This window comes from Phacochoerus africanus, chromosome 3, assembly GCF_016906955.1.
Source record: "Phacochoerus africanus isolate WHEZ1 chromosome 3, ROS_Pafr_v1, whole genome shotgun sequence".
Taxonomy (NCBI): domain Eukaryota; kingdom Metazoa; phylum Chordata; class Mammalia; order Artiodactyla; family Suidae; genus Phacochoerus; species Phacochoerus africanus.
In genome coordinates this window covers 18,058,374-18,082,553 of record NC_062546.1, presented here as the reverse complement: position 1 = coordinate 18,082,553, position 24,180 = coordinate 18,058,374, and the positions used below count along the sequence as shown (strand labels likewise).

The following is a 24,180-nucleotide window of genomic DNA, read 5'->3' as shown; positions in this document are numbered from 1 at the left end:
AGAAAAGAAGCAGATGGGACAAAGCTTTCACCTCTTCCATCTGGGTGCAAGGTTGTTCAATAAACTGTGAAGCCCTCATTGCAATATTGTAGATGAGTTAAATGTCCTTGCCTCCTGGCACATCTTCTAGGTGTCCCAGAGATGCTTATGTGCCCACAACTGCTAGCCACACAAAAGCCAGGTGGTCTTTTAAGAATATATATCTAGTTCCTACATTCCTCTGCTTAGAACCCTCCTAGGGTGTTCTATTCCCCAAGGATAAAACACAAAATCTAGAAGCCCTGCCCACTGACTCCCTGTGAGGCCTCGTCACTGTCCTCCATGCTCACGAAGCATCAGTCACTCGGACCTCCTTCCTATGTCCCAAACAGGTCAGAGTCCTTCCTACCCCAGGGCCTTTGCACGAGCTGTTTTCCTCCAAGTGTCATGACTGTTTTGCCGTTGACATCTCAGGCCACAGGTAATGTTTCAATAGCAGAGCACCTCCAAAATGAGGTATAAGCCTTTGATTTTGTGGGTTTGATGTGGATTTATTTTTCTCTTGACTCTTACCCAGGTGAAGCCTAGAATAGTTGACACTTTCATGTAACAAAAAGAGGACTGAAGCCCAAAGACTGAATAAGACAGAATCGAAGGCATTTAAATTTGGGGCAGGGGGAAGAACTGTCCAGGGATGGGCCCAGAGGTTGTGACTTGGACTCATGGGGAAGAGAATTTAACCTTAACATACCACATGCTACTTGGACTTGCTGTGTTTAACAATTTTTACAATATCTATGTAAGCAAATAGGTTTTCCCTGGAGAAAGAGAACTGGGAATGGCTTCCTCAACATAAGAAAGCCCATTATTTTGGCCTAAGTCATTTTATGATCTAAGTCTGGCTGTAATGCTTGCCCTTGAACATGTCTCAGTAATTAATGATCTTAAGGGAAGGGAGGGAATGCAGAAACAAGGAAGATGAAATCAAGAATCAACAGTGCAGCCTTGGGGCAGGGTCCTGGTTCCTCAAGGGATGCACATAATAATATATCCTTGAATTCTGCTGGAACCGAGGCCTCCACCCAGGGGGATGGAATGAAGATGTTGACCCTGCTGACTTCAAGCAACTAAAGCTTGGACCTCTGCCCCAATTCTATGCTGAATTCTCCTCTACTCAAGCCCCCTTATGAATATGCATGCACCCGTAGCTTAAAACTTGCCCAATTTTGCTGTTGGGACATTGCTTTGGGAATGATCCTTACTTGCTGTAAGTAATAATAAAGGCTTCCTTCTCCTGCACTTTGGCTTAGTTGTGTTTATCAGCTTGATACCCATCAAGAAGTGAACAGAGTTTTCACATAATGTTCACACAGCCACAACCCTTCTTCACTCCCCTTTTTCTGGCTTTTGACTTAGCATGAGTTCAAGGTCATGCACAAGAAGGCACAGACAATCTTGGATTTCTCTTCTGTTTGTGTTGTCCGATTCTTCTTTGCCACCAAATATACTTTCTGAGATCAGAAGAGGGTGACTTGTAATTTATGGATTTCTCTCTAGAAGTTACAACCAGGACCTAATTTAAAAAATCAAATTGGTTTCATCTAATTAAATTTGGAAATTGCCTCATAAACATGTATTCTGTTATAAATGTCGTTAAAAGCAAGGTCCCCTGCTCACTGCCTGTGGCAGGTTCATCTGAGCCCATTTCTCTGCTCAGAAGGGTATACTTTCTTATCAGTTGCTGAAACTTTCTAAAGAATAGTGTGGTCTAGAGGCAGTGCTTCTCAAACTTAATGCCCATGTGAATCACCCAGGGATCTTGTTAAAATGAAGCCTCTGATTCAAGAAGTCTGTTGGAGGTCTGCGATGCTATACTTCTAACCAGCTCCTGGGTAATTAATGCCATTGCTGCTGGTCTGGGGACCCCACTGAGTAAGGGCTAAGACTCCTGCTCTTGAATTCAGGACTGGTGAATTGGTTGTACAACCTAGGTCTTGACACTTCACCTCTCCGAGTCTCAAATGCCGTGTTTTTATGCAATGATAAGAGCTAACATTTAACGAGGCTATTTCTAAATGCCAAAGATAGCACTGAACATATATTTATGTTTAATAATAAATACAAACAAGCTCATTAACTTAATGTACCCAAGGTTACACAGCAAGTAAGCGGTAGAGTTGGGATTCGGATGTAGGTGGCCTGACCTCAGAAGTCAACATTCTTACCTTCTAAGGCCTCACTGGCTTGTGATACACATGGTCACAGCCATGTTTATGCTCGAAAGACGAGGCCTAAGCCAACGACCTCCTTAGCTCCCTTCACGGCATCATCCAAGAATTTTGGCATATGCCCAATGGACAACCTCAACTGCTCAAACAAGTCAGACAACTTCAGACTTCTGGCTCTGGTTCTCTGCGTTAAAGCCCAAGTAGCAGCTAAGAAGCTCCTTGAAGGTGTCTCACCGCAGCTGTTTTTAATACAGTAACATCATGGGAACACCAGCATTCTAGCAACTGGCTTTTGAACATCCACAAGGCACTGGTTTCCAAGAGAAGTGAGAAGAAGGATGCATTGTTCAAATCTGGGTACACCTTCATGCCTAGAGCTCCAGACAGTGTTGCATATATGAGTCCTCATCTTGTAACAGAGTAGGACCCTATGGGGACTTCCTAAGACAGAACACTCCCCCCCCACCACAACCTCCACCTGCCTCTTGTCCATAGAAAAATTTTACCCAAAGGATAAATACAGGAAGTGAAAAAAATGCAGAAACAAAGGAAAACAGTCAAATAAGAAAAAATAATAATCATTTAGCCATTAAGCAAAGTCAAGGACCTTTAGGTCCTCCTCAAGGGCTATAGGTAATAATCAGAGCCACAGCCTTTGAGCTCTTTTGCAGATACTGAAACCCTCACCAGGGGAAGATGTTAACTATGCAATGACCAGAGTGTAGCCATGACATAAGCTTCTCCATCTTACACAATTCTGAGAACTGGCCTCAAGGAAATGGGAATAAATTGACCCTGGAACTAAAGATTAACTACACTTAAAACAATCAAGATGATGTTGCTCAGACCACTGTGTGCCCAGTTTTAAGAGGACTGTCAGAGACGACTGTGCTGTTCTGCATGTAGCCCACACTCTCTGCCTGTACACCGCTAAGACTCCCCTTTAAAAGCTCTTGTCCCCTGCTTGGCACTGAGGAGTTGCTTTTGGACATGAGTCTGCCTTCTCCCCAGGTTGCCAGTCTACTGAATAAAGCATCCTTTCCTTTCCAAGCTACACTTGTCTCTTGAGTATTAGCTTTTGATCAGAGAGCAGCCAAATCTGATTTCTGTAACACCTTCAGGGAACTATTGCTCAAAAGGGGGGGGGTAACCCACAGTTTTGTTTGCATGCTTGTTCTTTCTCCATCCATTTCTTTCCTCGTATTATAGAATCACAATCAAGAGTTTCCTAATCCAGACTGATCCTATTAGAGCAAGAAGTATGTTGCCCCTGAGGAAGAAATCTGTATGGAGATATGTCTCTACCTGCAACATGGACTAAAACCATGGTTCCCAAGTGCAAGTAGGTACAAGGATCAGAGTCTTTTCATGACAGAGTTGTTCTCAATCCAAGGCAAAATTCAAAAAAGAAAAAGAAAGAAAGAGATTGTCATGAGTTATCCATAAAGCTAAATTTACTCAATTTAAAGGATGGACTTTTATTCTGTGGTTATATCCTTTCTATGTTTTTGAAATTATGTCTTTGATATGATGTTAGTAAAAGATGGTGTGGAGTTCCCGTCGTGGCTCAGTGGTTAATGAATCCAAATAGGAACCATGAGGTTGTGGGTTTGATCCCTGGCCTTGCTCAGTGGGTTAAGGATCCGGCGTTGCCGTGAGCTGCAGTGTAGGTTGCAGACGCGGCTCGGATCCCTCGTTGCTGTGGCTCTGGTGTAGGCTGGCGGCTACAGCTCCGATTGAACCCCTGGCCTGGGAACCTCCTTATGCCATGGGAGCGGCCCAAGAAATGGCAAAAAGACAAAAAAAAAAAAAAGATGGCAATGTAGTCTGTGTTAGTTCCCGAAAACCACTTGAAATGTTACTGCCCTATGAATTCCGAAAGTCTTCAACATCTGGCACTGAGAACCATTTATATAAAACACCAAGCAACTCACCCCTCCAAGTCCTGGGTCCTCTCCCTCTGCTTTACAAAGAGCAGGTTGTAGATCTCTGACTCATTGGTGTGTAAGTGAGGGTGTGTGATCTCAGCCTGTGCTTTACAAAGGACAGCAGCATGTAGGTTTAAATGACTGGGTTCTGTTTCAGCTGTGTTTCCAGTCCCTGCCTTCCCTGACAAGTGTTTGAATGTACCCCCAGCAAGGTCTAATAGTATGGGTACCTACCCTCTTTTCAGCTCCCTCTCCAGGAAGGATGCTTTTCCCAAGCCCGTGGTCCAAGATGGGGATATAAGACAGCTCTGCTTTTGGGAAATGCTAGATGAAGTGAGATAGGTTGTTTTCTCCAGCACCCTGTACAGGATAGACAGTTTTCTCCTCCCTCAGAGAGCTCTGAGGTCCACTCTGGTCTCTCCAGAGAATTTCTGTGTCCATCAGATTCATCTTATTTCTCCCTCATCAACATTCCTTGATGTTCCTCCCGAGAGCTCATCCTCCCTTGTGGGGATATTCTTACCCAAGCTCACTCTCAACAGGTGTAGCTTCTTGCATGAGCACAGTGTCCTAAGTCCTTCCATGAGCCTTTCGTGGGCACTTCAGCCTGGGATGCTTGCCACCTCCCCACCCCCAGACTCCCTAGAGAAATCCTGAAGCAGTGATTACCCACTCCCATTTTACAGGTGAGGAAACTGAGGCTTAAAGAGAGGAAGGACCTGCCAAAAGTCACTCACTTGAGACAGTGGTAGAGCTTCTAGGATACATCCTTCTAGCTTCGGTCTCCATGTCTTTCCCTCTGCAAGTTGTGCTTTTCTTTTTCTTTCGGTTTTTTTCTTTTTTGGTCTTTTTAGGACCACACCCATGGCATATGGAGGTTCCCAGGCTAGGGATCAAATCAGAGCTATAGTTGCCAGCCTATACCACAGCCACAGCAATGTGGAATCCAAGCCATGTCTGTGACTTACACCACAGTGCATGGCAAATTCGGATCCTCAACCCACTGAGCAGGGCCAGGGATCAAACCTGTGTCCTCATGGATGCTAGTCAGATTTGCTTCTGCCGAGCCACGATGGGAACTCCATGGCTGTGCTTTTCTATTATACCTTGTAGCACAATCTCATGGTGTATCAAAACATAAGGGGTGGGAAGAGGGTCAATCTTGTCCATATTCCAACAGCAGCATTTCATGCTATCAGCCTATTGAAATTTTTCCACTTGCTTTTGTTCTGCAATGGACTTCTATACGATCTGTTCTGATTTGAAAGTTTTCAGGGAAGCCATATTGTGTTGGCTTATTGGGTGTATTCTTGTCCACCTCTGATGAAGACCCTGCAAATCCTGGGAGGAGGGCTTTCAACACCACCACCTGGGTGGTAATACAACATGCCTCGGCCACAGAGCAATGTTACACCGCAAGAATCATGTACCTGCAGGTAAGAGAATGACACTGGGACCCTTTGGGAAGCCCAGGGGCTGATACAAATACAATGAGCATCACCTGAGTGTTGTGATTTCCCAGAAGAGCTGCAACTACTGTTTGCCGGGCCTCAGTCTTCTCACCTGTGTCAGGATGGTCTGACTCCTGTAGCCCTGACACCTTTGCTAAAGAGATCAAAAACCACTTCAAGGCATGGCAGGACCAATGTTCTTTGTCACTGGGGCTACTGAGACAGCTCAGTTGATGCCGTTGTGGTTTCTTCCTACCACATTATCAGAAACCTCTGGTAAGCTGTGTCTCACTCACCTTTGTGCTCTCAGTGGAACCCTGCCCATGGTAGTTCAAGCTGAACTGAAGAACACCAAGCCAAATGATACAGCCAAAGGGGCCTCCTTACCTCATAGAGAGTGATGACCCCGTTGGTCTCGTTGGGAGGCTTCCACTGGATGTAGATCTTCTCTTCGAAGGGCCCCCCTTGGATGGATTCTAGAGGAACAGCTCCTGGAACTAGAGGAGGAAAAAAACGTCAGGACTTGAAGTCACTTTTCATCTCACTTCCCCAGTCTCACGGACCTAGAATAGGAGTCAGCAAAATTATCCTGTAAAGAGTCAGAAAATAAATATGCTAGGCTTTGCGGGCCATAGAGTCCCTGTTGCAACAACTCAACTGTGGGAACTGCAGGAAAAAAATAAATAAAAAAATAAGCCACAGACAATTCACAAACAAATGGGCATGGTTGTGTCCCCAAAATACTTTATTGCTAAAACCAGGCAATGGGTTGGAGTGGACACATGCGGCCATAATTTGCTAAGCTTTTTCCTGGAAGGTCAATGGCTTTTCATCTGCAGACTGAGCCAGTCTGTTCTGGAACTCAACCTGACCAGAGTAAAGAGGACACCTGTAGGCCCCAGCTCTGCCAGCAGATGGGATTCAGGAATTAGACTGAGTTCCCATTGTAGTTTAGAACCTGACTAGTATCCATGAGAATGTGGGTTCAATCCCTGGCCTCGCTCAATGGGTTAAGGATCAGGCGTTGGTGCAAGCTGTGGCATCGGCCACAGATGCAGCTCGGATCTGGTGTTGTTGTGGCTGTGGTGTAGGATGGCAGCTGCAGCTTCAATTCAACCCCTAGCTTGGGAACTTCCATTTGCCATATGCCCTAAAAAGAAAAAAGAAATCAGACCCTCGTCTTAGGATTTGTATTTGAGGAATGCAACGTGAACTTCAATATCATTTTCCTAAACCTGTCAAGTTTTCTCCAACCACAGGCAGTGCTCCTATAATTGCCTAATCCCCAAATCACCAGGAACTTTGTGCCTTGAAACCTCAGTCTAATTAGAAGGCTCCAAGAAGGCAGCTAGTTTGTCTTGCTGCTGAGTTTCCAATGCCTGCCACACAGTACATGCATAATAACCATTTGCTGGTTGGATGAATAGGTGAATCAATGACCTATGCCAGCATTTTGCCCTAATGAGCAAAACCTTTCTGGGGCTGTTGCTGTCCCCAGACCAGACTTCCTGCCAGCATCCTCCTGCTGGATTATACCATCATTATGAAAGTCTGGAAGATGCTGAACCATAAAATAATGATTCCTCAAGCTCCCAGACATAACCCTCTAGAGGATCCTGAGTTCATGTAAATCATTACTGAATCTATTTCTATTTTGGCGTTATAAAAGCAGGTATTTTTATGAAGCACTTGCTCTTTGATCAGAATTTTACATACATTATTTCATTTAGGCCACAAAACAGCTCTGCCCAATATGTATTATCTCCTTTGTGCCGAGAAGAGAACAGAGGCTAAGAGAATTAAATAACTTGCTCAAGGTCATATGGCTCTTAAGATGTAAAGAGAGAATCGAACACCTGTCTCTGAGCTTCAAAGCATATACTCTTAATCATCATGTTATGCCTCTCTAGATATAGCCATGGCCATATGTTGCAATCAGTTCCCTATTGTTAAATTAAAATATATTTAGTTTTTCTCATTATAGACATGATCCATGGAGTTTGTTGAATATTAAGAACCTCCAAAAAAGGCTTTTTTAAAAAGAAAAGAACAAAATCACTCATAGTCCCTGTAACTGGAGATATTTTTCCAGTATTTTTAAGCCTATGGATATACATATTTAAAAAAAAATTAAGCTCCTACTGTGCATAAGGTGTGTTATGACCTTATTTTATTGCTAAACAAATCACAGTTTAAAAAAAAAAAAGTCCTTAAATGTTCTTTGGGGCCATGCATTTTAACGGCTGCTTAGAGCAGGATATGTCCCACTAGAGTCACCAATTCTTTATTATTGGGCATTAAAGTTGGTTTGAATTCTTTATGATTATAAGTAACACTGTAATGACCATTCTTCTGTTGTTGTTGTTTTTTATTTATTTTTTATTTTTTTGGTGTGCCAGCAGCATGTGGAAGTTCCCAGGCCAGGGATCAAACCCACACCATGGTAGCAACACAGGCTACTACAGTGACAATGCCAGATCCCTAACTTGCTGTGCTACAAGAGAATTCCAATTCTTATAAGTAAGTATTCGCATGCAACTCTGAAAATGAATTTATTGGGCCAAAATAGATGGAATAGTTTATCTTTAAGGCTTTTGACACATATTACCAGACTGCCTTCCAGAAAGTTTGCACCATTCTGCATGCTGGGTTTCCCAAATAGAAGACTTTGCCAATTCCCAATCCATGCCAACAATGACGATTTAAAGGATTAAAAGCATGTATGTGCAACTTTTTCAGAACATTAGAGAGTGTGGCTTTGTTTTTCAGCTGAATTGGCCATTTGCGCCAATTCTTTTATGAACACGCTCTCTACACACTGTGCTCATTTATTTTCCTGTATAGCCCTTCATTTCTATCCATCATTGTCTTAGGGCCTATAATCTGTTTTAAGGAATTACGCTTTTTCTGCATAGGTCACAATTATTTCGGTCAGTTTTTCATTCGCTTTTTAAATCTCTCAGGTATGGAGAAGAAGGTTCTTCACTTTTTGGGGGGCTGCGCTGTGGCATATGGAGTTCCCTGGGCCAGGGGTTAGATCTGAGCCAGAGTTGCAACCTTCACTGCAGCTGCAGCAATGTCGGATCCTTCAACTCACTGCACTGAGCTGGGGATGGAACCTGTGTCCTGGTGTCACCAAGCAGGACACTATGAGGCCTTCCCAGAGTGGACCCCTCACTCATGTCCTCCTTTTTATCTACAGAAAAACTTTAGTCAAAGAGTCAATTTAATCAGAGAGGTAAGAAAATACAGCAAAAAAGGAAAACAGTCAAGCAAGACAGAATAATAACAGTTTAGCCATTCAACAAAGTCAAGGACTTTTAGTTAGTCCTTCTACAAAGACTATAGATAATATTCTGAGCCATGTCCTTGGAACTGTTTTGCAGGTGCTGAAGCCCCCACTGGCATGAAGAGGTCAACTCTATGCTGCCCACAAGTACATAGACCCCAGACCAGTTGGAACCAGAAGATTGCTGACCCTGACACCAAATGACCTCACCACCTACCAATCAGGAAAATGTCCATAGGCTGATCACGCCCTGCTCCTCAAATGCTATAAGACTCCTCACTACCCTCTCCAAATGGGGCACAGTCCTTGAGGCACTAGCCTGCTATAGTCCCCTCTTTGCCTGGCAATTAAAGCTACTTTTTTTTCTGTTTCCTCCAACTCCTATCTCCATGTTTCTGTGTTCCTGTTTGGTATCATTATACAGAGTCAGCTGATATTTCAGCAACACTGGTGCTGTAGAGACTCCACCCACCCAGCAGCACAGTGGGAACTCCTGGAGAGGGTTCTAAATATTCAGATCTCTTACTGCTTTTCCTTATCCAGTCATCTTTTCTACAAGTATTTACTGAATATTTAATATGACCAATGGATGGTGAGGGACACTAGAGATGTACCAATGACAAAGAAAGAGTCAAATCTTGATGAAGCTTGTATTCTTGGAAGGGGCACCTCCATTAAATAATTACAATCATGATTAGTTTTTTTAAGTTGTAATCAGGACTTTGAGGGATAGACCCAAGGGGGTGGAAGAATTATAACTAGCAGAGAACATCTTGTTTGGCAACTCAGGATAATACAGGGAAAGTAAATTAGGGTCGATGGATGAGTAGAAGCTACTAGGACAGGCACAGGGAGGGCGGGTGTTGGGAGTGTGGAGAATGGCTTTGTAGGGGAAAAAGTGGAAGGAGAAAAGCCATCCTGGAGAGTTGGTAGCTTGGACCAGGGTGATGGTGGTGTATAGGGGAGGGAAACTGCATGGAAGATTTGGGGTGCTAGTGATTTGGTAATGATGGAGGGAAGAGATGTGTCAAGGAAGACCCCAGCTCTTCTATTTTATACAAACGGGGTGGATCAGAGGGTTATTTGTAGAAAGGGAGCCTTAGAGGGTGACTACTTTTGAAAAGGAAGCTGGCAAGCTCAGTTCTGTCGTATTTCATTGGAGGTGTATGGAGAACACCCAGCGGGCAACACTGAATAGCAGCTGGATATACAAGGCAGGTAATGTTTAGAAATTGAAACCATGGGCAGGAAATAGATCTTACAGCAAGATATCAGAGGAGAACACAAGTAGCAAGTCTAGCACCACAGCAAGAAGAGCTGTAATCTTAACAAGGAAAACAAACCAAAAAAAAAACCTTAGAAACTGGAAAGTAGCATTCAGGGAGATGATGGAAAACCCTGGAAGGTGAGCTGTCATCAAAGCAGCCAAAAGAGGATCAAAAAGGCATTGGTAGTGACAGATGTGGCTATTGGGTAAGATGCAATCTTAACTTTTCCCATTGAAGGTCATGTCTTCAAGGTTACTTTTGAGCTGAGTTCTCCCTCACCAATTGAGGGGGAACGTTGATGTCATAAGCCATCCCCTAGTGGATGAAAAGAGTGGAAGGTGAGGGATTGCATTGAGACAGGTAAACCTTTGGGCTGCGAAGGGGAGGGGAATGCAAGAAGGAGTGAGAATGAGACATAGAGCCAAAGAAGTTCCCCCTCCCAAAGACAAGACAGGCTATGGCACAACCAAAGACACCATCCAATATTAACATTAGGTTGAAGAAGGGTGGGAAAGAGAGAGGAAATAACTGACACTGGTAAGGTCCTGAAAAAGGCAGGAGCAGTGGTGTGTGAGCAGAAAGCATCTTTCTGTGGGATAAGAGAAGAGGAAGAAAATAGGCAGGTGATTTGGAGAGGTTGTTGTTTTTTTTTTTTTTTCTCCCTTCTTTCTTTCCTTCCCACCTGCTCTCCCACCATTCTTTGTCTCTTTTTCTTTTTTCCCTTTCTTTTTCACTCTTTCTTCCTTCCTTCCTTTTCTTCCTTGCCACACCCATGGCACATGGAAGTTCCAGGATAGGGATTGAATCTGAGCCATAACTGCAACTTACACCTGCAACTGCGACAATGCCAGACCCTTTAACCCACTGCTCAGGGCCAGAGTTGGAACCTGAAGCCTCCACAGGAACCCAAGCCACTGCAGTCAGATTCTTAATTCACTGCAGCACAGCAGGAAATCCTCAAGCCTCCATTTTCTTGAGAAGAAAGTGAAACCATCTACCAAGAGTGTCCTGGAGGAGGGGCTTCACTGGGAATTCAGAGAAGCTCTAAGAGGTGAGTGAAAAGTGAGCTTAACAGAGGGATACCCACGCTGCTCACTAAGAAGCATCCCATCCAATGCAGGCTGTGACTGGGAAGCTCAAGCTAGGATCACCACCTGGACTCCTCTTTTATACCAGTTCAGAGTGAATTATCTTTTTCACCCCTTACTAGATGAATAGTCACCTGTATTTTCTTTTTTCCTTTTACACTTTATTCCCATCTTTCTCTTTTTAAACCTAACCCTTTAATCCATCTGGGATGCATTTTATGTATTGTACAAAGTAGAAATCTAATTGGAGTTCTTTACAATATTCTTAGGACAATAAATTGACCAGTCAAAACTTGTCCCAGTGATTTAAAATGACATTTTATTATCACATTAAATTATTTTATATTCCAGCATATGCTGTTGGCTTTCTGCTCTATTTCATTGAGTCATAGTGTCTACTCCAACAGTATCTCTCTGTTGTGTGGATATAACATGTTTTAATATTCAACAGAACAGGGCTTTCTCAAACATCCTCATTCTTTTGCAAAGTTTTCTGGGCTATCATTACCCATGTATTCTCCCAGAAGAATACTGAAATCATTTTTAAGACTTCAAAAATGACCCATCGGAATTTTAATTTCAGTTGCATTCTTCACTTTCCTGGGGGGCAGATGACACCTTTTTATAATGAGTCCTCTTACCTGTAAAATTACATTAATCCTCATTGATTAATGTTTCTGTTTATGTCCCCTATTTTTAAGTTGTTTTTTTTTTTCATTTCTTACAAACTATTCCTAGGACTTAATTACTTTGGTTCATATTATTTTTGCATTATATTAAAAATGTGCTCTTAGAAAGCATGTGAGACACAATTATATGTAACAAATTTATATTTAAATAATTAGTATGAAATGAGCACACATGTACCCACTATCCATCCAAAGAAACAAAACATCACTGTACCATTAAAGCAGCCCATGTGCCTCCCACTCTTGCCTCTTTCTCTCCTCCCCATCAAAAAAAAAAATGCATATATTCCTGAATTTTATGTTAATCATTCTCTTCATTTTTATATGGAATTATAAATATACACACCTGTACCAAGACAAAATATCATTTAGTTTTTCCTGGTTCTCTTTAGACACATGTAAAGCTGAGTGTTTGTATTGCAGATTTGCATTTGTCACTCAACAGTGTTTGTTTTTCTTTCTTTCTTTCTTTCTTTTTTTCCCTTTTTACAGCCCCACCCATGGCATACGGAAGTTCCCAGACAGAGGTTGAACCTGAGCTGCAGCTGAGGCCTACGCCACAGCCACAGCAACTCGGGGATCCGAGCTATATCTGCAACCTATGTCGCAGCTTGTGGCAACACTGGATCTTAAACCCAGGGATGGAACCTGCATCCTCTCAGATACTCTGTTGGGTTCTTAACCTGCTGAGCCACAATGGGGGTCAACACTGTTTTGAGATTCATGCATATTGATGTGTGTAGTTTCTTTCATTCATCTAAATTTTATTCATATAATCTTATTTATTTTCTGCATTTCTTATTTATTACTTTAAGTGGACATTATGACTATTTCCCAGTGAAGTTATCTTTGAACACTGCTCCTATCAGTAGTTTTGTACATTTGGTTGAAAATATACAAGACTGTACCAAGGCATACCTAGAAATAGGACAGACAGACGAAGGGAAATCCTGTCTTCAGCTTTCCTGAGTGTTGCCCAATGGTTCTCCAAAGTGGGGAGGACCCTGTGAGGTTCCTGGGCACAAGCTTTTTCTGTGTCCCCCATTTCTTGGTTTTTGGAAATAAGCTTCAGCCTCCATGACCATCCCTGAGTTCCAAAGGGCAGGTTCAAACAGGTGCTAATCAGGGAAGGGAGAGGATGCTGAGACCAGGGAGGAGCAGTCAAGAGACAATAGTGCAGCCTTGGGGCAGGGTCCTGGTTTCTCTTCAAGGAATATATATAGTAATCTGTTTGAGCTCCAACAAATGTAAGCCAGAGAGAAGGACAACCATAACTAGTCCTGGGGCCACTAAACACAAGCCTTGAAGAAGAATACAAGATTGCATCCACCTTATCTGTGGCCCTATTTTTCATTCCAAAATTATAAAACCACCTCCTAATGGGGAGGCATAGTGTTTAGGACATTAACCTGCTGTTGCCTCCTTTGCCTAGCAAAGCAATAAAGATATATATATATATATATATATATATATATATATATATATATTATTCACCGCTGGACAGAGACCAAGTTCTGGCACCCGTAGCAGCAATTTATAGTCCCTCCAACAATGTTCTGAAAGCTCCTATTTCTCTATATCCTTACAAACACTAGGTGTTATCAGGTTTTTATATTCCAGACCATCTGGTAACTGTGAAATGATAAGTCATTGAGATTTTTATTTGCTTTTGTCTATTTTCTAAAGAGGCTGAACATCTTTTAGTGTTTTTTTTTTTGGACATTATTGTTTTTTTTCTTATTGATTTGTAGAGGTTGTTTGTATGTCTTTGTTATTGATCCTTTTATTGCTTATGTGTGTTACAAAAATCTTCTCTTGGTTTTTGTCTTCCTTATCCCTTTACATTAACTGACTCTGGATCAGGATCAGTTCTTATTTTGATTAAGAATTTAAGTCAAATTTATCAGAATTTTTCTTTCTTTATATGGAGTAAGACATATTTACTAACTTGATGATCATCATTTTACAATGTCTATCAAATCATCATGTTCTACATCTTAAATATATACAATTTTACTTATCAATTATACTTCTACAAAGTTGGGGTCAGGGAAACAAAGACTTAGAGCAGATGCTCTTGGTGTTCACCGCCCACTTATTGATGCTTATTGAAAAACACTTGCTATGCTACCTGAAGGCTGTGGAAACAAATTTGGTCTCCATACAGGACAAGCAAAAAGTGCCACAGTTGTTGTCCCCAAAACATCCTTTAAGTAATGAAAGGAAGTTAATGTATGAATACCCCAGTCTTCTCACCACTTGGTTGGGTTAACTCTGAGATATGTTCTATTAATGTTTCTCAAACTACCCTAAATACTGAAACTCGAGTTGTTGTTATCATCACTATTATGAACATTCTTAATATTATTTTCAACCCATTGTGGATCTATACTATCATACAATTTTTAAAAAGAACTAATAAAACAATAAAATCAAAAAGTAAAAGTTATGAGTTCCCCAGTGTTCTAGTGGTTAAGACTTCACGCTTTCATGGCTGCAGTCCAGGTTCACTCCCTTGTCTGGGAACTGAAATCCCACATTAAGCTGCACATCAAGGCACTGCATGCTATGGCAAAAAAAAAAAAAAAAAAAAAAAAAGTAAAAGTGAAACTTAAAACCATAGAAAATGTAAGCTCCTCTTTTTCAAACACTATTTCTGCAATTATCTTGTCACAGACCAAAAAGAGTTCCTGAGTTAGTGCTGGCCCCTGCATGGGTGGTTTTATTGATAACTCACATTTTATTAGCTTCCTACCCTTCCCTGATTCACTTCTCACTATCTACTAGCATGTCCTGGACTAACTCCTAAATAAACTACTTGCATTTGAATCCTTACTTCAGAATCAGATAAACCCAAACAAAAACAGTAAGTCCAAACAAAAGATTCTTATTTAAGACATATTTTTTGTACTCTGAAGCCATAAGAATATTTTCTTAAATTTTTACTGGTTGTAAAGTCATGCCTTTTATAAAATGTCTTCAACTCATCTATAATTTTGTTTTCATGTATGGTGTGAGTTAGGGATCTAATTTTAATTCTTCTTCCCTATCCTAGCACCACTTAGTGAAAAGCTATTTTTTCTTTACTTAACTGGCCTGCCGTTTGCCCCCTTTGCCTTCCATTCTATTTCAATATATGTATGGGTCTATTTCTGCTTCTCTATATTATTTTTCAATTGTTGAATTAGAATATTCCTGTATCAAAAACACACTTTTTTTTTGGTCATGTCCACAGCATGTGGAAGTTCCTGGGCTAGGGATCAAACCTGTGCCACAGCAGTGACAATGCTAGATCGTTAACCACTACACCACTAGGAAATTCCCCATACCTTCTTAATTAACAAAGATTTGTAAGTCTTGATAGGTGGTAGAGCAAGGCCTTCAACCATGTACTTCGTGTTCAGGACTGTCTTACTATTCTTGCCTCTACTCTTTGCATATACATTTTAGGACTAGGTTGTAAATTTTCAAAAAAAAAAAAAAAAGGTCTGATCTTTGTATTGGACTTGCATGAATTATAGATCAATTGGGAGACCATTTATGTCTTTATATATAAATTGGGTTTTCTTCTCCATAAGTATGTTTATGTCTTATGTAGTTCTTCATTAATGTTCTTTAGTGCTTTAAACATCTATATATACTATATATCTTGAAATCTTTTTGTTAGGCTTATTCCTAAACCCATATATTTTTATTATAATCATAAATAAAATCTTTAAAAATACCCCATACTCTTTAGGTAAATAGAAATGCAACTGATTTTTTTTTTTAATGTTGACTTCTTTGACAAACATGCTATATTCTACCATTAATTCTAATAATTTGTGTGTAAATTTCTTTGAGTTATCTATATAAATAACCATAGCATCTGCAGTTAATAATAGTTTTTTAATTTTCTAATCTTTTAACTCTTTATTTAATTTTCTTGTCTTTCACCAGAGCCACCAATACAGAATTTAGTGGGGATAATGAGAAGCATCTGTGTGTTTTCCAACTTTAAAGAAAATGATTTTATTATTTCATCCTTGAGTATGGCATATATAGGCTTCTTATAGTTACCCTTTATCAGGATAAAAAAGCCTTTCTTATCTCTAGTATACAGGATATTTTCTTTTTAAATCATGCTGAGCCTTAACTGAAGCTTTTTCTGTATTGCAGTAATGATAGGTTTTTGGCTCTCCTTTACTTTGTTAATACACCAACTTGCATTAATGGATTTCCCAATGTTGAACTGATATTTATTTTTTTCTTTTTGGCCACTCCCTCAGCACGTAGAAATTCCCAGGCCATGGATCAATGTGCCACAGCAGTAAGCAGAACCATGGCAGTGACAGCACTGGCTCTTTAACCTGCTGAGCCACAAGAGAACTCCTGAACTGATATTAATTTCCTAAAATAAACTATTTCTTCTCCTAGTTGTATATAGTGCTGGATTGTTTGCTAATATTTTGTTTGGGTATTTGCATCTAATTGTCCCTTTCCTCATAATTAGAGAAAAGGTTTTGATATCAAGGATCAACTGGTATCCTAAAATGAGGAGAGGGAGTTCTCTTGTGGTGCAGCAGATTAAGAATCTGGCATTGTCACTACAGTGGCTTGGGTTGCTGCTGAGATCCCTGGCCTGGGGAAAAAAAAAAAAAGAAAAAAAAGAGGAAAGGCATGTTCCTTCTTCTTCTGCTCTCTGAAACTACAGATGCAAGACTGGGATTACCACTGCCCACTGCCTTGAGTATTCATCTGATTGCACTTGTGAGGCCATCTGGGACTGGGGCTTTTGCTGTAAAAGTTTAAAGTACTGGGAGTTCCCATTTGTGGTGCAGGAGAAATGGATCCGACTAGTGTTCATGAGAGTGTGGGTTCGATCCCTGGCCTCGCTCAGTGGGTCAGGTTCTGGTGTTGCTGTGAGCTGTGGTGTAGGCCGGCAGCTGCAGCTCCAATTCAACCCCTAGCCTGGAAACTTCCATATACCACAGGTACAGTCCTAAGAAAGCAAAAAAAACAAAAAAAATGAACAAAAAGTTTAAATTGCTGATTCTATTTCTCTTTTTTTGTGGAATTATGTGCATTTTTCCTCTTTAACCAAATTTTTACATTTATGTTTTGCTAAGAATTTTTCCATATCCCATGAATATCAAATGTATTGGTGTAAAAGGATATTTAATATCCTCATTTTATCTTTTTTCCTGTGAAATAACCACTCCACAAATGTATAAAACAAATACACATCTCATTAATTTATCAGCAGACAACTTCCTACCCTCAAAAGGGTAACTCCTCTCTTCTTAAGGATCATGAGCCCTACTTTTCCTGATAGGTTTTCTTCCTTAAATTTGCATCCCTAAGCACTATGGAGTATATTACTAAATACCAATAATAAATACAATAAATAATGCTAAATTCATTAACAAAGATCAGGCTGGGAGAACTAATCTCTTTACATTCCTAACTTCCACTCCAAGCACATGTTCTAACCCAGCATTTATTTATACATTCAGCTAAGAATGTGGATTAGTGTGTTATTCTGTTTTTGAACCTTGTTTCTTGCTGTAATTCTTAGGGGATATTTGCTTTGCATTATTAGATTAGTTCCCTTTCCGTAATAAGAATGAAAGCATATTTTCATCTGTATGGTAAACTTTCTTTCTGCAAACTTACAAGGGGTGGAACAGGTTGGTCCCGTTTGGTGGGTTAAGATATGTTCTCATAGTGATTGTATGAGCCCCTGTTTTCAATATTTCTAAACCCAGAGAAAGGGAAGAATTTAGATATATCTATCATTACTTGACCAGAGAAGGAATCTCTTGCTTGGGGAGTGGGGGGTGGGGGTAGGGGTAGGGGAGAAGGTTAGGGAAAAGAAATAACCAGGCAGTAGGAAGCTTCTTTTCAAAAAGAAGACTTGTTTAGTTTTTTTGCTGGAGAGGCAGCCTGCCCTTACCTGGAGCACTGCCCCACCTTTAATTGGAATGTTTCTTCCCAAAGACACCATTTACTCAAATCCCTTTCCTTTCTTTATTTACATATGCAGGCTTAAAACTGAAGGCTCTTTTTTTTTTTTTTTTTTTAAAGCCCACACCTGCAGCATATGGAAGTCCCTGAACTAGGAAGCAAGTTGGAGCTGTAGCTACTGGCCTATACCACAGCCACAGCAATGCAGGATCTGAGCTGCATCTGTGACCTACACTGGAGCTTGAGACAGTGCTGGATCCTTAACCCAGTGAGCAAGGCCAGATATTGAACCCACATCTTCATGGACACTATGTTGGGTTCTTAACCCGCTGAGTCACAACGGGAGCTCCTGGACTGAGGGCTCTTATCCCCTTCTCTGTTTATTGGCATAAAAAGATGTCACAACATTAAGATCTCCTGATCCCCTGGCTCCCCACTGTCTGCCAACTTCATAACCACTCCTCCCCTCATCCTTGGGCAGAGTTTGAGGGTATTTATGCAACTGAGCATAGAAGTCCCACTTTTTGTGCCCTAAGAGACTGGGGGTATAGTGAGGGGGTTCTTCCAATGAAGTCACAGTTCAGTCATCTTTTCTCCATTAGGGACCCCTCCCCAACACTATCGACAGATAGGTTAGGACATCCCCAGAGAAAGAGAACCAGGAATGGCTTTTTGACATAAGAAAAGCCATTTTTTGATCTAAGCCTGCTACAATGCTTGCCCTTGAACAGGTCTTATAATTAATGACATTAAAGGAACAAAGGAATGCAGGAACAGAGAAAAGGCAGTTAAAGAAGGGCTCAGTGATAAAGCAGAGTCCTATTCCCTCCTCAGGGGATGTACATAATAACATGGCTCTGAGCTCTGCAAGAATGAAAGCATCCACCCAGGTGGAGGACAGAATGTTGACCCTACTGAATTCAGTCAGCCAAGGCTTGGATCCAGTTCTATGCTCCATTCTCTTCTGCTCAAGGCCCTTCATGAATATCCAGGTACACTTGGTTTAAAATTTTCCCAGTTTTTCTGTTGTGGAGACAGTAGTCTGGGAAAGATCTCTGGTGTTCTCTTTACTTGCTGCAAATAATACTCTTTCCTCCCAATCTTTGGCTTTGTTGTGTCTTTTGGCTCAACACACACCAAGAAGTGAACCTAGTTTTTGGGTAATGACACTGTTTTGTACTAATAACTCTGGAACAGATCTGTTATTCTATACTTCTCAGGGCAAGATGAAGGGCAATTTTCTCTCTATTTCATTGGGAAGCTAGTTTAAGAATGATCAAATAGGATTTATCCCAGGATTCAAGGGTTCTTCAATATCTGCAAATCAATCAGTGTGATATACCACATTAACAAACTGAAGAATAAAAACCATATGATCTTCTCAATAGATGCTGAAAAAGCCTTTGACAAAATCCAACACCCATTTCTGATAAAAACCCTTCAGAAAGTGGACATAGAGGGAACCTACCTCAACATAATAAAGGCCACATATGACAAACCCAGAGCTAACATCATTCTCAATGGTAAAAAGCTAAAAGAATTCCTGCTGAGATCAGGAAAAAGACAAGGATGTCCACATAACTATTCAACATAGTTTTGGAAGTTCTAGCCATGGCAATCAGAGAAGAAAAAGAAATAAGGGGAATCCAAATTGGAAAGGAGGAAGTTAACACTATCACTATTTGCAGATGGCATGATTCCATACCTAGAAAATCTTAAAGACCCTACCAGAGAATTGTTAGAGGTCATCAATGAATTTGGCAAAGTTGCAGGATACAAAATCAATACACAGAAATCGATTGCATTTCTATATACTAACAACGAAAGATCAGAAAGAGAAATTAGGGAAACAATCCCATTTATCATCACATCAAAAAGAATAAAATACTTAGAAATAAGCCTACCTAAAGAGACAAAAGACCTGTACTCTGAAAACTACAAGACATTGATGAAATAAATCAAAGATGACACAAACAGATGGAAAGACATACCATGTTCTTGGATTGGAAGAGTCAATATGATCAAAATGACTATACTACCCAAGGCAATCTACAGATTCAATGCAATCCCTAACAAGCTACCAAGAACATTTTCCACAGAACTAGAACAAATATTTTAAAGTTTGTTTGGAAGCACGAAAGACCCAGAATAGCCAAAGCCATCCTGAAAAAGAAAAATGGAGCTGGAAGAATCAGGCTCCCTGAATTCAAACTATACTACAAAGCTGTAGTCATAAAAACTGTATGGTTTGGGCATGAAGAAATATAAATCAGTGGAACAGATAGAGAGCCCAGAATTAAACCCATGCACCTACAGACAACTAATCTATGACAAAAGAGGCAAAAATATACAGTGGAGAAAAGACAGCCACTTCAATAAGTGGTGCTGGAAAAACTGGACAGCCACATGGAAAAGAAGGAAATTAGAACACTTCCTAACACCATACACAAAAATAAACTCCAAATGGATTAAAGACCTAAATATAAGACCAGATACTATAAAACTCTTAGAGTAAAACATAGGCCAAACACTCTCCAACATAAATGACAGCCACATCTTCTCAGATCCACTCCTAGAGTAATGACAATAAAAATAAACAAATGGGACTTAATTAAACTTAAAAGTTTCTGCACAGCAAAGGAAACCCTAAACAACACGAAAAGACAACCCACAGAATGGGAGAAAATCTTTGCAAATGAATCGACTGACAAGGGATTCATCTCCAAAATTTATAAAACATCTTCTGCAGCTCAACACCAAAAAACCAAACAACCCCATCAAAAAATGGGCAGAAGATCTAAACAGACTATTCTCCAAAGAAGACATACGGATGGCCAAAAAAACACATGAAAAGATGTTCAACATCATTGATTATTAGAGAAATGCAAATCAAAACCACTATGAGGTATCACCTTACACCAGCCAGAGTGGCCATCATCAAAAAGTCTACAAACAATAAATGCTGGAGAGGGTGTGGAGAATAGGGAACCCTATTACACTGTTGGTCAGAATGTAAGCTGGTACAACCACTGTGGAAAACAGTATGGAGATTCCTCAGAAAACTAAAAATAGAACTACCATCTGACCCAGCAATCCCACTCCTGGGCATCTATCCAGAGAAAACCATGACTCAAAAAGACACATATATCCCAATGTTCATTGCAGCACTATATACAATAGCCAAGACTTGGAAACAATCTAAATGTCCATTGACAGAGGAGTGGATAAAGAAGATGTGGTACATATTCACAATGGAAAATTACTCAGCCATTAAAAGGAAAGAAATAATGGCATTTGCAGCAACATGGATAGACCTAGAAATTATCATGTAGAATCTAAAAAAAGGACACAATGAACTTCTTTGCAGAATAGATACTGACTTACAGACTTTGAAAAATTTATGGTTTCAAATGAGACAGGTTGGGGGCTGGGGGTGGTGCACTGGGGCTTTGAGATGGAAATGCTATAAAATTGGGTTTTGATGATCATTGTACAACAATAAACGTTATAAAATTCATTGAATAATTTAAAAAAAAGAATGATCAGATTAACCATCTTGAATCAAAACTCTCATTTTCATCATGGTGACCTGTCAGGCAGTATTACTGAATGACTAAGGTCATGGGCTGAGCCAGACTGCCTGGGCTTGTGTCCTATTCTTACCACTTATTTTTTGCACAACTGGGGGCAAGTTGGTTAACCTCCCTGTACCTCAATTTCCTTATTTTAAAGTGAGGAATAAGGAGTTCCCTCTGTGGCTCAGTGGTTAGTAAGCTCAACTAGGATCCATGAGGATGCAGTTTCAATCCCTGGCCTCACTCAGTGGGCCAGGGATCTGGCTTTGCTGTGAGTTGTGATGTAGGTCGCAGACACGGCTTGGATCCTGTATTGCTGTAGCTGTGGTGTAGGCCAGCAGCTGTAGCTCTGATTCAACCCCCAGCCTGGGAACTTCCATATGCCATGGGTGTGACCCTAAAAAAAAAGCAAAAAATAAAATAAAATAAAATAAGGATTAAAATGATACCTCCTTCATAGGTCATGTGGGGATTCAGGATATGCATGCACTTTAAGTGCTTAGCAAAGCATCTGGCACAAAGTCCTTCCTCTGTGTGTTTGCTCCTCTCCCTGGTCCCATCACACTGTCTGAGAACTGCTCTAGTGCAGCCTGGAGATCACTCATTCGATTCTTTTGCCGAATCAGTTAGAACTGTCACTGTTTCCCTTGGTGTCCTTACATCCACCTATAGTTTCTGAAGAGTGTCATACTGCTAATCATAGATGCCGTATTTCCTCTTAGCTTACTGAGTACATTTAGCTGCTTTCTAAAATCTTCTGATTTCTATGGTAAATTATTTAAAAAATCTATTTGTCTCTGAGGAGATTCTTGTGATTCATTCATTCAATAATATATCTATCATATACCTACCTATTATCTACCTCCATGGTTTTCTTTCTTTCTTTTTTTTTTTTTCTTTTTAGGACCTGCGACACCTGGAGGTTCCCAGGCTAAGGGTCGAATTGGAACTGCAGCTGCCAACCTACACCACAGCCACAGCAATGCCAGATCTGAGCTGCATCTGCAACCTACGCTGTAGTTTGTAGCAATGCCAGATCCTTAACTGACTGAGGGAGGCCAGGGATCAAACCCACATCCTCATGGATACCAGTTAACAGGCTGAGCCACAACAGGAACTCCCTGGCACTGTTTTCTACATGCTTGGAAGTACCTGTAACCAAAATGGAAAAAAAACAAAAACAAACAAACAAAAAAACCACCTCATTGTCTCCTTGGTGTACATTCCAGCAGGAGAAGACAGATAATAAAATGTAGTGTGAAATGGGCAGCATATCAGATAATGAATCCTAAGGAGATACACACAGCAGAGAAGAGCAACAAGGAGCGTGGTGTTAGAAGATCCCAGGTTTTAATAGAAAGGTCGAGGGAGGTCTTCCTGAAAGGAGACATCTGAGCAAAGACTCGAAGGGGGTAAAGAAGCAAACCCCGTTTATTTGTGGGAAGATTATTCTGGGCAGAAGGAGTGATGGATGCCATTGTCCTAAGGGAGGGACACGCCACACACAGTAGAGGAGAACAGTGACTGGATGTATGGAGCAAGGCAGAGGGAGAAGAAGATGAGGTCAGCAAAGTGACCAGAAGTGGGAGCCTGGTCACATGGGGCCTTGTGAGCCCCCTCAGGCACATCAGAAACCACTGAAGGTTATGTGCAGAGGGGTGATGCTACGATTTGCCTCAGGGTTTCACAAGATCATTCTGGCTACTGTGTTGAGAAATTGGGCAGGGGCCAGGGCTGAAGCTGAAAGATCATTTCAGAGACCACTGTCTGACCTCAAGCCTGGAGGCTGGTAGGTTCCCGGGGGAATGGAAGAAACCCCCTCCCTTGGAATGTATGTGGCCATTTGAGTTTGACAGCAAGAAACAAGGGTCTACAGGAAACAACTGCCTGCAAAGATTAACCACTGCATCGTCCCCTGTACTGTCAATTCCTATTGCCACACTTGCCTGGTCCTGAGACTCCGCCCCCACCCATTTTCCACATTGTGTAATTATTCTCTTCCCTCTATAATCACCCTCACAATCACTCAGTTGTGGGACTCAGACCTTGACCCCTTCCCCAAATTGTGTAACCTTCCTTTCACTGTCCTTTCCAAGTTCCCACCACAAGCCCCCACCACAGATTCCCTCCACAGACCCTCTGACGCTCTCTTGAGCTCAGCCCACCTTTCTCAGATGCCTCAGTAATTTTCTTGCTATACCAATTTGGCCTTGCTCATTCCTCCTTCAGGAAACCTAACAGACATCACAGTAGCGTGGATTGAAGAGCTAGCAGTTGAGGCTATAACAAAATGATCGAGTCTTGCTATATAGTGAAAGATAAGGCAAGAGAACGTGCTGGTGCATGGGGTGTGAGGAGTAAGGAGGGCTCTGCTTTGCACAGAGCAAGGGGTCGCCATGGAGAATACAGAGTGTAGGGTGTTCCGTGGAGTTTGCAGTCTGGCTTTGGATGTGATAAAGGTGAGGAATCAAGGTTTTTTGACTCGAGCCACTAATAAAATGGAGTTGCCATTAATGGAGATGGAGATGAGTGTGAGGAGAATGCGTGTGGTGGTGGCTGAGGGATGATTGGGAGGTCAGCTCTGGACGTGTTTAATTCCAGCGGCCAATGAGCAAGCCAATGAGACGGACAGGTTTAAGAGGCAGACGGACAGGTGATTCTGGAGGTCAGGGGAGAGGTCTGGCCCCAGACATCAACTGGAGCAATCATTAGCATACGGATGGATGTTAAAGCCAAAAG

The 24,180-nt window shown here is 41.2% G+C and overlaps 1 protein-coding gene across 1 annotated transcript in view; it reads right to left on the bottom strand.

Moving 5' to 3' along the window:
* LOC125121857 (receptor-type tyrosine-protein phosphatase T-like) overlaps positions 1-24,180 on the bottom strand; it is a 178,900-nt gene that overhangs the window by 141,312 nt on the left and 13,408 nt on the right. The window contains exon 3 of the mRNA XM_047770177.1: positions 5,974-6,083. Within this exon, the coding sequence (XP_047626133.1) occupies positions 5,974-6,083 (110 nt within the window). The remainder of the gene's footprint in view (positions 1-5,973; positions 6,084-24,180) is intronic.